Source organism: Penicilliopsis zonata, assembly GCF_001890105.1.
Source record: "Penicilliopsis zonata CBS 506.65 unplaced genomic scaffold ASPZOscaffold_2, whole genome shotgun sequence".
In the NCBI taxonomy this organism is placed as follows: Eukaryota; Fungi; Ascomycota; class Eurotiomycetes; order Eurotiales; family Aspergillaceae; genus Penicilliopsis; species Penicilliopsis zonata.
The window spans coordinates 1,911,463-1,924,803 of NW_019208912.1; the positions used below are offsets into that span (position 1 = coordinate 1,911,463).

Below are 13,341 nucleotides of genomic sequence, written 5' to 3' on the forward strand. Positions count from 1 at the left end.
ATACTGTGACTGTGCAGCGTTATGAATGCATAATAAATAGTATTACTGTAGATCAGTTCATGCTTCTAAACAAACCATTCATAATAATAAGAACATGTACGGTTGATTTTACCCTCCTTGTAATCCTCGGCCTGAATAGTCAGTTCCTAATCTTCAAGTTCTATATAATTCTTAGGGTAATCTTACCAACGCTGTCATGAAATACTCCATCATTTCCACCTCTTCCTTCACCCACTTCTCTCTCTTCGCGCTTAGAGGTCCTTCAGGGAACGTTTGCGCGGCATCAAAGTCAATCCAGAGGACCCTCTCTGGATCGCTGCAGACCATCATATTCCTGGGTTTAGGATCACCATGGAGAACGCGTGCCTGATGGAATTCATCCAGGATTTCCCGCAGTTTGACGAGTCGCTCTGTAGAAAAGGTTGTCAGGTCCATCTGCTGCATGTTTGGAATATACTCGATGAGAACAGCATTCGGCGGCAACTCGTCCTCGTGAAATTTGTCCAAGGTTGGCCACAGTTTGGGCTGTATTTTAGTAATTGTTCCATAGAAGTCAGGGATGACTCCTCGCTGGCAAAGACCCTTTTCTTTCAGTCGCTGGTACGCAGTCGATTCTTTGGTAAAGAGGTCGACTTCACGGTCAGGAGAAGCGAATTCACAGGGGCCTCTATCACGATACTTGGAGTTTAATACTCTTGTAAGTAGAGAAAAGTCATTGAAGCCAACTCACCACCTTCATCACACAGAGTCTTCCACGGACCTCGACTTTGAAGACAACAGAATGCGCGGATTCTTTGAGTTTTTCGACAAATTTCACATCATGTCTCACCGGGGTTTCTTCAGAGAAAAAGTCGTCAAAAAGATGTTCAGCCATTACTGATAGATACTTGTAAAGTGATGATATGAGTTATCGAGTGGAAGATCTCGTACTCGGATAATAATTGATAAATACCACTAAAGATCATCAATGCAGAATTAGGATGTACAGAATATTTATTAGTTATGTAATATTCTAATATTCTAATACTCTAATACTCTAGTATTCTAGTATTCATTTCTAGCATTCTAATTTTCAATATTGATCTGCTCTTCATCGGTGTCGATTTCGCCCCCAATGACTTCATCTTATCTCAGAACTTCCCTCTATCAACATCACTACCTCTACCTCTATCATCTGAACTCTTGACACTACCAGCTACTCTCATGCCCCTCGTTCAGCAACTCCCCTCCCCGGCCATAAAGGCCACGAGGCCATCCTGTACTCCTCCTATCTCGACGACATCCCCTACGCTGATGAGCAAGACATCGCGCAGTTCACCGTCGAGCAGATGGAATCGCTCATGGACGCAACCAAGGGACTCACAGGCTACGACTATGACCATGACTGATTTCTTACGGGTGTCAGTGTCTAGACAGGCTTTGTTTCCTTCGATGAAATGGGGGATATGGTTTGGTGCAAGCCATGCAATGGGGCATCGGTTGGTAAGTAACACAGTCAAAGTCAATAGTCAACGCTTTATACTGATAAAGTCAGGGGAGCGTCGCTGGAGTTCAACACGGCAAGTAGCAATCATAATTCGTTAATATACATTAATAATATCCAGGAATAACAACCTGTATCCTCCTCCTCCATGTCCTTTGATACACCGAACCTAACACACGAGAAAGCCAGGTCTACGTCCACGTCCTCTCCATCTTCAACGATGACACTGGGTTGGCACGAAACATCCGCTGCAGACGCCGTCGCCCGCTTCGTCCGATTCCTGGGTCTTCCCTCTCGTCTGGCAGATGTCGGGTAATAGAGGAAGCACACCACACACTCAGCGACGTTGTGGCGGGTAAGACCGAATTGCCTGATCTGGCGGGGTTGATGGAGATCCTCCATGCGGCAATGTAAGGCTGCGGCCTATGGTTTATGGTTTGATATGGCTTGCTTGGCCTGTTTCTTCGTCGAAGATATGGAATCCATAATCCGCTGCGTTGGGGGGGGTATACACTATAACTTGGTAAGACATTGGGACAATCGTCAGAAGCTTGGGAAAGAAAAACTTACAATGCAATGAAACAGCAACCTCCTGTCCATTATTCCACATCCGATGTAACCCGATATCATCCGAGATATACGCCGTCTCATTCACCCGCCTCACCGACTCCTGTTTGATCTGCAGCGGGCCCTTGCTCTCTCCCGCCTCAGGAGCCTGGAAGACCGTTTCCGTAAGTTGACCAGAAAGGATCTTCATGATACAATGTGCGTTGGCGTGGTCGTGCACGGGCGACCCTTTCGAAGGGTTCCAGACGAGAAGTAACTAGACGGATTAGTTTAGAATATGTGCTCTTCTTCAACTTCTTCATTGGAGTCGTACTAGGTTTGCTCTTCCGTTGATATTCGCGATCGAGTTGCGCGTATACCCCCTCGACAGATCGTTGTGGAAGTACCGCATCCATTCTGTGGCATCGGAGCTGTATCTGTTCATCAGGGAGATCAGGTGGGCGGGGTCTTCTTCGATGCCATCGTTGCCGAGATGGGCTTTGATGTCCTGCACCAGTTGGTGGAAGGAATATGTGGTAGTAGGCGAGGTAGGAAGGGTAGGAAGGGTAGGAAGGGTAGAAAGGGTAGAAGTGGGTAGTAGGACAGAAGTCATTGCGGTGGTAGTGGTAGTAGTAGTATTCTTGGTAGTAGTATTCTTGTTTTGTTATTTGATTATTGGTATTCAGTTCAAGGATGTATCTGTTTATATGTTCTATTCAAACTCCGATGTCCGATGTCCGATCATTCGGCGATGGACAGGACTGATAAGAATGGATCATTAAGGAGTACTCCGTACCTGTCTTTGTTATCGATAAATTTATGATCCAATATTGACGCCAAGTGAATAGTTTAGTTACCTATCTGGCAGTAGATACTCTCCTAGTAGTTAACTATAGTATGTAGTATGTACTCCGTACATATCCTACCTAGTAACTATTCTATAGGTCACCCAGTACACCCTCCGAGTACTAATACCTACTACCTATGTATACAGTCAATGCTGATACTTTACTTATTGCTATATTGTAGCTTATTATGATCACTATACCCTGGTACTATACTATCATACTATTTACTATATACTATAGCGGTGTGAAGTCTATCGCCGATTGACAATGGTTGGTTCCAGGATCGGATCGTAGCTTATTCGCCATTGCTGAGCAAAATTGCTTATCATTGGTGTCGATGGCGTGTCGGCGGATTACGTACTCTTATGGGTCAATGAACAGAGTACTCCATGGCTTATAGCTTCGCTATGGATATGGTCTAGATTCAATCTGATGTACTCTGATATTCAATGATCTTCATTATCATCAAGACAAGAAAAGACATCGATATTGATAGGAATGACCCAAATACTCGATTACGCAATGTTGTACGAGTGTCTGTTGCCGATGACTAAGACCGGTATCCAATCTAACCCAGTTAGTCAACCATCACGTGTCTCTCTCCCTTGCACCTCCCCCAAGTTCCGTCGGCGATTGAAGATAGTCGCTAAATCCACCTTCTGCCTCCAGGACTCACAGATGACGACGAGGAATAATAACAAACGGCCCTCGGCGCCTCTTGCCTGCACCGAGTGTCGCAAGCAGCATCTCAAGTGCGACGCTGCCCGTCCGGCGTGTTCTCGCTGCCGCAAGACCGCGCTGCCCTGCCATTACCTGCCCTCGCGTCGGGGAGGCTGTCGACGACGCCAGAGCCAGCCGGCAGCGTCGATATCGGGCGTTGGTGCATCCGTCTCATCGCGAGTTCCATCGGGGACATCATCCTCGCTCGTCTACGACACTCCTCTCGCCATTCCGGGCCAGTTCGGAGCCTCCGGAACGCTCCCCCCAACGCCCGTCACGACCACGACGGCCTCCACCGGGGTTTGGCCTGGCGTCGTCGGGGATGACGCTGGTCACAACAGCCACAACGATAACAGCCGTCGCGGGCATGACGACGCAGAGGATAGGATCGACGACCGGCTGGTCCGGTTGTTCTATGAGAATTTCCATGGCGCCCATCCAATCCTGGTGCCCAGCAGTCTATTTGCAGGGCGCAGATACCCGCATTTCCTGCACCTCGTCGTCGCCTTTATCGGCTCGCATTATGCGCCCCCCGGCCCAAGCCAGCAGCTGCTGGGTGAGCGAGTCGCCACCGAGCTGGCCGCCAGTCCTGACCGCTCGCCGGCCATGGTCCAGGCGCAGCTGATGTATGCCATCGCGCTGTATGCTCGAGGCCATTCCGGAGACGCCCAGGCCGCGCTGGGTCGCAGCGTTGCCATCGCCCTCGAGCTGGGCATGTATCGGCGGGACTTTGCCCCCGGTCGCGACATCGAGGCCGAGAGCATGCGTCGCACCTGGTGGGAGCTGTACATTGCCGACGTCCTCATGGCGGTCCTGCACGAGAAGAGTATATTCCAGTGCAGCAGCGTGCCGTACGATGTCGCCCTGCCGTGTGAAGAGGCCGTGTATGCCGGAGCCGGCAGCAGCAGCAGCAGCAGCAGCAGCAGCAGCAACCACATTATCCCCGAGCCACCAACCTTGCTGGACTTCAAACAGCGGGTGTTTGCCGCCGATGAGCTCGCGTTCTCTTCCTTTAGCTATCGTATTGACGCCACGCGGATCCTGAGTCGCGTGCTGGCCCTCAACCGCCTGCAGGAGTGCCACCGCGACCACCTGCAGGCCGTCGAGAACGCCTTGGTCAGTTGGATCAATCACATCCCCGCCAAAAAGGTCGACATCGTCGACGCCTACGGTAACGTCGACGAGATGATCTTCCAGGCCCACCTGACCGTCAACTACGCCGCCATGTTGCTGCATCTACCGCGCAGCCACCTGCAGCCCGTCCTGCCCGAGGCTGCCGCCGTGACCACCGCCGCCGCGGGAACCGCCTCTTTGTTCGCCCCCTGGATGCCGGCCCACCGGCCTCCATCCTTCACCCGTCTCGTCCACAGCATCAAGGCCACCGAGGCCTCCAAACAGCTCTCGGACTTTGTCTCCGTCTGCCCCTCTGTCCACCGGCACTCGCCCTTCCTGGTCTCCGCCCTCGTTCTCTGCAGCGTCGTCCAACTGGCCACCTCGCTCAGCCACGGCGACGACTGCTTCGATCACCATTGCAACCGCGTCATCCTCGTCCTCGGCTGTCTCAAGAATCTTCGTCGCACCTGGGCCGTCGCAGACCCGGCCTACCATCACGTCCGCACCGCCGCAGCCTCCATCCTCGCTAACCCCATGCGCAAGCTCTCCCCTGACCAGCTTCCTTCTTCTACTACTACTACTACTACTACTACTACTACTACTCCTGCTGCTGCAGATTCTTCTTCTACAGCCTCCGCCACGGCCACTGCTGACCATGGTTTTGGCGATCATCATTCGCTCGCCGTGCTGGGCCCCTCTGCGCGAGACCTGGCTTCCTGTCATGAACTGACGCCCGCGTTCATCGATCCAACCTGTAGCAGCACGTATTTCTTCAACACCATCCCAGACTTTGATCTTACCTAGTTCTGGCCCGGCCATAATATTGTCACTTTGTCGTCGACTGCGATTGACGGCCCGAATAAATCTAGCAATTCATTGCAGAGTTCAATATCCCGGTATTAGTGCGGCTTAGCAGTTCTGCCAAATCTTCGACTGATTCATATCAGTGAATCGTTCCCGATCAAACAGATAGGCATGCGCCATAGATCGGCCTGCACTTCTATCACACGATCTGAGTCCGTGGGACCATTTCTTTCTACGGCGAGTGTGACTGTTTCTGCTCATCCGGAGCCAGAATCTCATCAATCTCAAGCTCTACTTATTCCCTTACAGAGGCCAAAGAGTCAGGCGGGTATCCAGTGAACATTGATGGAAGATACTGAACTCGGTCGTCTACAATGTCTCGTATCAATCAGGCTCTAACTATCCGATAGGAGATAGAGAGTACAGAGTACCTCGGTTAGTTGTATTAAGTAATATAACCCCTCATTCGCTTCGAACACCTGGATCAATGAAAAACAGTGAAGATAAGTAGTGAAGATCAAAATGCTGGACATTACCTGCTCCGGGACTCCATACGAAGTAAGTCTCCCGCGAAAAGGTGATAGACATAGACCCCCAACTAAAACTACAGATCGGCTTCACGCATGGCTCCCAAGCGAAGAAGGAAGTGCACGGCAGCATCGCCTTCTACACGACGCTGTTCCGATCTTCCGCACGATTATCATGGGCAGAAGCGCGCGAAAAGGCATCTCTCTTCGCAGAAGGCTTGCAAACAACCGAACCACGTTACTACGAGGAGATGTGCGGGATAGCAGCCGGCGCAGAGATCCCCGTCCTGGACGTCGTGGCGCTGAACGTACGCAGCGAAATCACCTTTGGTCTCTTCGTGCAGGACGCAGCCGCCGCCCCGGAGTCAGACGGATGCACCTCCCTCTCGTTGCAGACAGCGACGACCTCCCTGATCGGCCAGAACTGGGACTGGCGACAAGACCAAGCGCCCAACCTGATCGTCTGTCGGATCTCGCAGCCTGGAAGCGGGATCCCTGACTTTGCAATGATCACCGAGGCAGGCATCATCGGCAAGATCGGGGTCAACGCTTTGGGCGTGGGATGCTGCTTTAACGCCATCCGCGCCAGGGGGATGGATCCCACACGCCTACCCATTCACTTGGCCCTGCGCGTGGTTCTCGAGTCCCCCTCGCGCCTCGAAGCAGTAGCAAGGCTGAAACAGCGTGGTGTCGCTGCGAGCGCGCACCTGCTCATCGGCGACGAGACCGGGGCCGTCGGGCTGGAATGCTCGCATCGGGGGTTCCAGGAGCTCCATCCTGACTCCCTGGGACGTATCTGCCATGCGAACCATTATCTGGCGCATCATCCGGGAGTCGAGGAGCCGCCCTGGTTGGCTGATTCGTCGGTGCGCACGCTGCGGATGCGTCATCTTGCTGGCCCCGAGGTCATCCAGGATGCTACCTTTGCTTCTGTCCGTGGATTGTTCGTCGATGAGATGAACGCGCCGGCGGCAATCAATCGTCAACAGGAGGGGGGGAGTACCTTTGCTACCCTTTTCAATGCTATCTTTGATCTGAAGGGGAGGAGGGGAGTCATCAAGATGGGGAGGCCGACGGGAGATGGAGAGGAGGTTTTCTTGGCTTTCAATTAACAACTATCTAGACTATCTGACTATAAGGTATAACTAACTATAACTGACTATAACTATAAGGTATAACTAACTAGTATCCATTGAATCCATTTTGATTGAATCCATTTCGATTGAATCCATTCCGAAAGAATCCATTCCCATTGGATCCATTCCCATTGAATCTGTTCCCATTGAATCTGTTCCCATTTAATCCATTCCCATCCATCCCATCTATTCCACCCATCCCATCCATCCCATCCATTCCACCCATTCCACCCATTCCACCCATTCCACCCATTCCACCCATTCCACCCATTCCACCCATTCCACCCATCCCATCCATCCCATCCAGAGACTGATTTCCAAATGTGATACGATCCGCAAGACCCTGTGGACGTGTGATCCGGCTAGAAAGGGTGGATCCTTTAGGTTGAGGCTCAATCAGACTCCCTGAAGGATTCCCCAGAGGAAACGCATTGTGAAAGCGTTGATTGAAATCGTCGATGGCCTGCTGATCCCCAGTGGCATACGCCGCGGATTTTGAGTGGTATCTAGACGGAACAAAATTCATGCCGTCGTGACCTAGACTCCTGTCGTGGGTGAGGATATGATGAATATCAGGCTGTCCCTGCACCGCGACAACACGCTTCGCCCCAGGAGCCACGCCCGTGCCGTCGACTCTTCCTGGGATGATGGGCGTTTCGCGCAGAGGCATGTTGGATGGAAACGGGGCAGGGGTTGGATGGTGATGAGGTTTGGGATATCCCCTTCCTCTTCCGTTGGGGAGGGTATCGGCATGTCTGGCCACCTTGCTGGAATGTGTTTTTGTCATATAGCGGCCTGGATCATCATCGGGACATTGTTGGGACCACTAGGATCTGTTAGATTGATATATAGTTGTAACTATAGTTGTTTTATGATATCACATACATACGACTCGGTGTCGTCAGCAATATTTCGACGAGATTTTCTCCCCATGGTGATTGATGATGGATAATGGTTATTGATAATAAAGATCAGTCCGGAAAGACCGCTCTATATATGCTGACATCTCTCAGCCTCGTTTCAAATACGACATCTGTCAGCCTCATATGCCTCATCTTAATGATTGGCTATAATTGGATCGACAGGTATACAGCGCTAAACTGAGGGGTAAGATGTTACAGCCTTCCTTTCCTAGTCATGGTATTAGTACATTCCTATTCATACTGTTGTAAAAATAGCTTCCAGTTATTCTTCATGGACCTACAGTTCGATTCCATCCTCAACAACCCCAAACTAGGGGATCTGGATCTCAAGATCTTCTCCCTTCTCAGCGACTTATTAACCGCCAAGCTTGACCCCTCCACAGCCGCACAGCAGATCAACCGTCTGTTCCCTCGCCCTGATGGAATCCTTCCAGCGACCTATCTCGAAGACGTCGACGAGTTTCTATGGATCTTCTGGGGGATGGTGATTGAGATCATCCAGCTGGTTCCCTACCAGCACAGGGCTCAAGAGTATATGCTCTCCATGCTGCAATCCTTGAGCGGGATATCCCAAGCTACCGTCAAAATATGGAGTGTACGTAACCCTAGTATAACCCTGAAACCAAAAATAAAACCCTAACCCTGACCCTAATTCTTAGGTGGAAAGCAAGGTCTGGCAGGAACTTCCTCTGCTGGGCTCATACCTCCGAGACAACTGGATCTGTAAGTCAATAACAATCACAAGGATAGAAGAAAAACTTACGTGGTCATTAGCACCGACCTATCAAGGAAAAGTACCCGAAGCTCAAGACGCCGAGAAATGGAAGAGCTTGAATTCCTTTGCAGCCAGGATGCTAGGCAAACGTCTTGGCTCCTGGTGGAACTTTGCCATGTGGGAGCTCCAGGCGGCACTGGAAGAAGAATATAAAGACCAAGCCATTGCTGACTGCAACGTGACTGTGGCCTGTGAATGGATCGTCCATTCTGGAGATTACATTTTCGAACAGATCGGCAATGCAGATGGCCAGTCTGAGCAAGGTCCGCTCTATTCTGGTCCCCCGGGCCTGTGTCTGGAAAGATGGAACTTTTGGAAACGCCGGTTGAGAGAGATGAGCCAGTTGGTTTCAGGGCCTCTCAAGCATGAAGTACTCTCTGCGGCTGATAGAATGGATAAACTAGTTAATTAGTAAGGCATTCTTTGAGAAGCTCAGAGGCTATACTCCCTTTATACTGTAAGACCCGATAAGCTAATTTCATTGCTATGCTAGTAGACCGTTGCACTTGACCCGGATAAAGCATCAATAGCCTGCTCGATGGTAATTACATTTAGCGGCATCTTTGGAAAGACACCTTGCAGGATGCCGTCGTTGATGACATTGTTGTCGACTGTTGCGCCATCGCCGGGCTCAATAGTATTGTTGGCAATCACGTATCTGGTTCATAGGGTTAAGAGGTCAAGTTTATTCATCCCGGTAGATGATAAAAAGAGAATAGAGAATCCACCCACACTTGATAATTGAGGTCAAAAAGTCGCTGCGCCGTTGTGATAACGACTCCAGAGGTGCGTGCGAATACCAGACTAAACGGTCAGAGAAATGAATACCATACCGTTGGATCGGACCACTCACGATGACCACGGTGTCGATTCCCTGCGTCTGGAGAATCTCCTCGAGACCATTAGGAGTGCCGGCATAGTAGCGCGTCTTCTGCAGCATGAGACCCCGTATATGCAGAATGCGAATCCAGTTGTCTTGGAAGATGTAATTCCGTGTGATCAAAGGATGCATGCATCGAGCCAATAATTCGATATCTTTCCGTTCTGTCTGTTTTTTCTTTTTTCTCCGTGCCTCAGATTCGGCCAGATGGCCTGTAACGAGACACTGTTGAAGCCGAACAATGTCGTCAAGGTATACATTCCGTCAACTGAGACTTCGGCCAGGAAGGTTGAAGAGGCAATGAGTATTAAGCCCTGGCTGTGGCCGCGGTTTGATTGCTATTGAATCACTATCTGGAATCCCCCTGCGTGGTGCCCGGGGTATGCAGAGTCGGCTGCTGGACCATGAGTCGCGTAAGATCGTGCTTATCCAGTCACCTTCAAGCGCAGGTTGGCTTGGAGGCAAGCAGCAGTTTGGAGAAATCAAGTCCCCCGCAGGCTATCTCACGCATGAAGGCGGGTTTGTAGGTAAAGAGGGGCATCTGGTTGCATTTGAGCTGATACTATTAGCCGCGATCCCTTCGAATAAGAGCCTTGATCTTGGAGTCTATCTAGATACCTGCGTTGGTGGCAGAACTCGCATGACTTGAATGCTCTGCGGCATTTACAGCTCTAGCTTTCATCAGACAGAACCCTTGCGAGGCTGCTGTGGAGGAGATAAAAGGAGGAAGAGAGAGAGAGAGAGAGAGAGAGAAGTCCAAGGTGGAGGAGGGAGCCCGTCACGGGACCGGATCACGGGGTCTAGGGGACACTATAGGAAAGTATAGTATAGTAGGGTATGATATGTAAGTTTATATTGTCATTTAGGACTTCTAATGGTTATATTTTGCTGTGGAAGCTATATAGGCTAACGTTTTTGTTACTATTAATTGTTTCACTCTTCCGGCTCCTTCACCATCATCGTCAACTTGGTTACTCCCTTCCCCCCATACGGTGACCAGTCCATGACCAATTCATCAACAACCGTCCACCCTCTCCGCAGGTAAAGGGGATATCCAGCCTCCGTTGCTTCCAGGTAAATGCGTACCCCGGCACGGTTTGCCCTTTCAATGCCCCATTCCAACATCTGCGATCCGAGACCACGTCGTTGATGTTGATTCGAGATCCCGATCAATTCAAGAACTGCCAATAGTAAGAATGGATTTTGGATGAGAAGTCAAAAGGAAGGTAAATGAATACCCATATCTCTCTCCACGTCAATAACCTTCCCCTTCTTCTCCTCCATCATCGCCTTGAGCGCATTCAGACCCTCCACGTTCATTCCGGGAGGTGCATGTCCAGCCATATCCTTGATGGAAGCCACCTCCTCACTTAACACAGGCATAGCACGAGGGTCTCTTTCATCTTCGCTTTGGCTTCTTCCCGCGAGAATCGAATATGTTCGTGAAGGGATCAACCACCGCGCGTATCCCACGATTTGTCCCGATGAGGAATCTTCCGCAGAGAGAACATGGTAATTCTCATCTGCAAGGAACCGGGCAGTCCTCAGCGTCTTATAGGCCAGCATCTGCTGCTCCGATACTGAAGCGGCGGGGAAGATGTTCTCCAGCATTCCCTTCCCGCGAAAGGCGTCGACATTGATCCGTGCCAGAGAAGGCGTGACAGCCTCGGTTGCGTATCGAATGGACATCATGGCAAGACCAATAACTAAATGAGTGAATTAGTATGTATAATTAGTTAGTATACAAGGTAAGAATAGAGTCAAAAGAAAATCATTTTATACAATGTATATGACTCATCGGATAAGCCAAAAAGGGACCCCGACGATGTAACGTTGGAAAGAACCTGGAAGAGAATTTATATTATTTACTATTTAATTGAACTGGATTGGTTTAATTATGCTGAATGACATACCCTTGTGTAAATAAGAAAAATAAAAAATAAAAATGTAGCAATCTGCAACTATTAGCAAGTTATATAGTTATATATACTACAGGGCATGTAATATGGGTACTATTCAAATCCCTGAAAATTGCCCACTCACAATCACTACCACGCAATCGTCTCGAGAGCAGACGAGGGCCCCATCACTGAGGACCTGGCACTGTCTCAACGTCTCCGCGTTGGCCCAGTTGCGCGGCACGAAATAATGCTGTTCAAAGGAGTCTCTGTCCCTGCCCGGTGTATAAGTGCAAACCCAGAGGTCTTCATCGAAAACAGTAGTCGCCGTTTCGGATGATTCCCTAGAGGGGTATAAATTTGATTAGAAACCTCAAACGGGACGGAGTGGGCGCGCAGAGTGGAACATGTAAGATGTCCATCCGGTAATTCCAACGCTGCCAGGTCAACAATAAGATCCCCCTCGGGTTTCTGCACGAGAGCAGGACGGTGACCAAAGGCAGCCATCGCAAGCTTCATCATAGGCGAGAGCCAATTCTGATCTCGTTTAAAAGGGAGCTGTTGTGGTGGACGAGTCTCAGAGCTGGATGACCAACGTGTCGCCAAGGAGAAGTCAGCCTAGCGATATGCCGTAACCTCGATGAGCCCGATGGCAAGGAGAATTTCAGGTTCTATACGATGGTTGACACAATTTTTATAGCTGTCCTCGGCTAAGGATCTAGTGCTCATCTTTGCGCCGTTCTCAACAGAGCAGATATACCGTTCAGCTCGAACGCGACCAGGAGGAGAGTAGAGTTTGAATTGAATATCAGATCATGAATCCCACAGCATTATTCGGAGGCCTGTGGCCGGCGCTGGGGCTGAACATTGACCATTGGTCTAGTCCCAGGGATATATCGGACAGCGGTATCTCTGGCCAGGTCTGCACATGCCAGATGTGTGGAACTGTTGCTCCACCGTATACAATTAACCTTTATGAAATTCGAAAAGTGGGTGAACTAGGCTGGACTTTCTTTTTCTGCCTTAAACACGTGCTCGATTGTGATAACAAATCCAACGGTGTCTGGGAAGACCTTGATACTCTCTCTCGGAGAACTTTGGAAATTGTTATACTTCGGTTGATTCGAGCTCTCGAAGCCGGGGCGCGCCCACCAAACCGTGCCTAATCCACGACAACCTTGTGGAAGGAACCGCAGGCATGGAGTTTGGAACGGACAACATTCGCATATTCGACTCGGCGGCGTTCTATGCCCATAATGAAATGGAGGTCAGCCACTGGAGGTGTCACTATAATGTAATCCACAATAGAGTATACACTCATGCTTACCTCCAATGCTTCCCCGCCAGGGAGCCTCGTGAAGAATGGGAAGATCTAAATCGGATTTATACCATCTACTACAATGTGATGAGTGCCAGGGAACTACCGTGTGTCGAAGGTAAGGCCCTTGTCACTCCAACCCTTCTTCTTATAAACCCCGGCGCAAAAGAATTCTCCTGATATTTGCCAAAGCGCATGATGATATGTACTCCTTGATCGATAAGTATGCACCGTTCAATGTTGGAACTGGGCTAACAAGACTTGGGCAGTAAGAGAGGGTGTCATTTTTCCTTGAACACGATCCCGTGAAGAAATAAAGGCGCTTGCGGCTTCATGATTTTCATTGTCAGACAGCTGAAGTGGCGTCTTT

At 50.0% G+C, this 13,341-nt stretch overlaps 10 protein-coding genes across 10 annotated transcripts; 5 read left to right on the forward strand and 5 right to left on the reverse strand.

Annotated features, from left to right (window-relative positions):
* Positions 1-65: 65 nt before the first annotated feature.
* Positions 66-874, reverse strand: ASPZODRAFT_58423 (hypothetical protein; the record flags this gene model as incomplete). The annotated part of the gene is made up of 3 exons (XM_022728766.1): positions 66-131; positions 187-678; positions 731-874. The coding sequence occupies 3 exons, from the start codon at positions 872-874 to the stop codon at positions 66-68; spliced, it is 702 nt and encodes a 233-aa protein (XP_022584807.1).
* A 280-nt stretch (positions 875-1,154) lies between these two features.
* On the forward strand, positions 1,155-1,985 carry ASPZODRAFT_128915 (hypothetical protein). Its single transcript, XM_022722151.1, has 2 exons — positions 1,155-1,482; positions 1,535-1,985. The coding sequence occupies exon 2, from the start codon at positions 1,632-1,634 to the stop codon at positions 1,797-1,799; it is 168 nt and encodes a 55-aa protein (XP_022584808.1). The 5' UTR covers positions 1,155-1,482; positions 1,535-1,631; the 3' UTR covers positions 1,800-1,985.
* Positions 1,862-2,688, reverse strand: ASPZODRAFT_128920 (hypothetical protein). Its single transcript, XM_022722152.1, has 3 exons — positions 2,364-2,688; positions 2,054-2,306; positions 1,862-1,996 (listed from the first exon to the last, which is right to left on the reverse strand). The coding sequence occupies exons 1-3, from the start codon at positions 2,640-2,642 to the stop codon at positions 1,914-1,916; spliced, it is 615 nt and encodes a 204-aa protein (XP_022584809.1). The 5' UTR covers positions 2,643-2,688; the 3' UTR covers positions 1,862-1,913.
* An 867-nt stretch (positions 2,689-3,555) lies between these two features.
* ASPZODRAFT_57987 (hypothetical protein) lies at positions 3,556-5,514 on the forward strand (the record flags this gene model as incomplete). The annotated part of the gene is made up of 2 exons (XM_022728731.1): positions 3,556-5,368; positions 5,417-5,514. 2 exons carry the CDS (start codon positions 3,556-3,558, stop codon positions 5,512-5,514), a joined length of 1,911 nt encoding a protein of 636 aa, XP_022584810.1.
* Positions 5,515-6,036: 522 nt separating this feature from the next.
* Positions 6,037-7,153, forward strand: ASPZODRAFT_59106 (hypothetical protein; the record flags this gene model as incomplete). Its single annotated transcript, XM_022728821.1, has 2 exons — positions 6,037-6,072; positions 6,125-7,153. The coding sequence occupies 2 exons, from the start codon at positions 6,037-6,039 to the stop codon at positions 7,151-7,153; spliced, it is 1,065 nt and encodes a 354-aa protein (XP_022584811.1).
* A 35-nt stretch (positions 7,154-7,188) lies between these two features.
* Positions 7,189-8,234, reverse strand: ASPZODRAFT_1142167 (hypothetical protein). The gene is made up of 2 exons (XM_022721079.1): positions 8,063-8,234; positions 7,189-8,003 (listed from the first exon to the last, which is right to left on the reverse strand). The coding sequence occupies exons 1-2, from the start codon at positions 8,108-8,110 to the stop codon at positions 7,224-7,226; spliced, it is 828 nt and encodes a 275-aa protein (XP_022584812.1). The 5' UTR covers positions 8,111-8,234; the 3' UTR covers positions 7,189-7,223.
* A 111-nt stretch (positions 8,235-8,345) lies between these two features.
* ASPZODRAFT_128923 (hypothetical protein) lies at positions 8,346-9,308 on the forward strand. The gene is made up of 3 exons (XM_022722153.1): positions 8,346-8,695; positions 8,760-8,823; positions 8,875-9,308. Exons 1-3 carry the CDS (start codon positions 8,372-8,374, stop codon positions 9,285-9,287), a joined length of 801 nt encoding a protein of 266 aa, XP_022584813.1. The 5' UTR covers positions 8,346-8,371; the 3' UTR covers positions 9,288-9,308.
* Positions 9,309-9,364: 56 nt separating this feature from the next.
* ASPZODRAFT_13390 (hypothetical protein) lies at positions 9,365-9,887 on the reverse strand (the record flags this gene model as incomplete). The annotated part of the gene is made up of 3 exons (XM_022723387.1): positions 9,365-9,533; positions 9,608-9,679; positions 9,709-9,887. 3 exons carry the CDS (start codon positions 9,885-9,887, stop codon positions 9,365-9,367), a joined length of 420 nt encoding a protein of 139 aa, XP_022584814.1.
* A 725-nt stretch (positions 9,888-10,612) lies between these two features.
* On the reverse strand, positions 10,613-11,494 carry ASPZODRAFT_128925 (hypothetical protein). Its single transcript, XM_022722154.1, has 2 exons — positions 10,994-11,494; positions 10,613-10,936 (listed from the first exon to the last, which is right to left on the reverse strand). Exons 1-2 carry the CDS (start codon positions 11,445-11,447, stop codon positions 10,689-10,691), a joined length of 702 nt encoding a protein of 233 aa, XP_022584815.1. The 5' UTR covers positions 11,448-11,494; the 3' UTR covers positions 10,613-10,688.
* An 885-nt stretch (positions 11,495-12,379) lies between these two features.
* On the forward strand, positions 12,380-12,819 carry ASPZODRAFT_164280 (hypothetical protein; the record flags this gene model as incomplete). The annotated part of the gene is made up of 1 exon (XM_022726665.1): positions 12,380-12,819. Exon 1 carries the CDS (start codon positions 12,469-12,471, stop codon positions 12,817-12,819), a length of 351 nt encoding a protein of 116 aa, XP_022584816.1. The 5' UTR covers positions 12,380-12,468.
* Positions 12,820-13,341: the final 522 nt, after the last annotated feature.

What these genes read in the sequence shown, in the direction of transcription:
- ASPZODRAFT_128915 (XM_022722151.1), top strand. Translation starts at nt 1,632, where the DNA reads ATGTCCTTTGATACACCGAACCTAACACACGAGAAAGCCAGGTCTACG.
- ASPZODRAFT_128920 (XM_022722152.1), bottom strand. Translation starts at nt 2,642, where the DNA reads ATGACTTCTGTCCTACTACCCACTTCTACCCTTTCTACCCTTCCTACC. An exon ending in TCAACGGAAGAGCAAACCTA is followed by an intron (nt 2,307 to 2,363) that starts GTACGACTCCAA and finishes TAATCCGTCTAG; the next exon opens with TTACTTCTCGTCTGGAACCC. An exon ending in GGTTGCTGTTTCATTGCATT is followed by an intron (nt 1,997 to 2,053) that starts GTAAGTTTTTCT and finishes ACCAAGTTATAG; the next exon opens with TGTATACCCCCCCCAACGCA.
- ASPZODRAFT_1142167 (XM_022721079.1), bottom strand. Translation starts at nt 8,110, where the DNA reads ATGGGGAGAAAATCTCGTCGAAATATTGCTGACGACACCGAGTCGTAT. An exon ending in CTGACGACACCGAGTCGTAT is followed by an intron (nt 8,004 to 8,062) that starts GTATGTGATATC and finishes AACAGATCCTAG; the next exon opens with TGGTCCCAACAATGTCCCGA.
- ASPZODRAFT_128923 (XM_022722153.1), top strand. Translation starts at nt 8,372, where the DNA reads ATGGACCTACAGTTCGATTCCATCCTCAACAACCCCAAACTAGGGGAT. An exon ending in CTACCGTCAAAATATGGAGT is followed by an intron (nt 8,696 to 8,759) that starts GTACGTAACCCT and finishes CCTAATTCTTAG; the next exon opens with GTGGAAAGCAAGGTCTGGCA. An exon ending in CCTCCGAGACAACTGGATCT is followed by an intron (nt 8,824 to 8,874) that starts GTAAGTCAATAA and finishes CGTGGTCATTAG; the next exon opens with CACCGACCTATCAAGGAAAA.
- ASPZODRAFT_128925 (XM_022722154.1), bottom strand. Translation starts at nt 11,447, where the DNA reads ATGATGTCCATTCGATACGCAACCGAGGCTGTCACGCCTTCTCTGGCA. An exon ending in TGACGTGGAGAGAGATATGG is followed by an intron (nt 10,937 to 10,993) that starts GTATTCATTTAC and finishes TACTATTGGCAG; the next exon opens with TTCTTGAATTGATCGGGATC.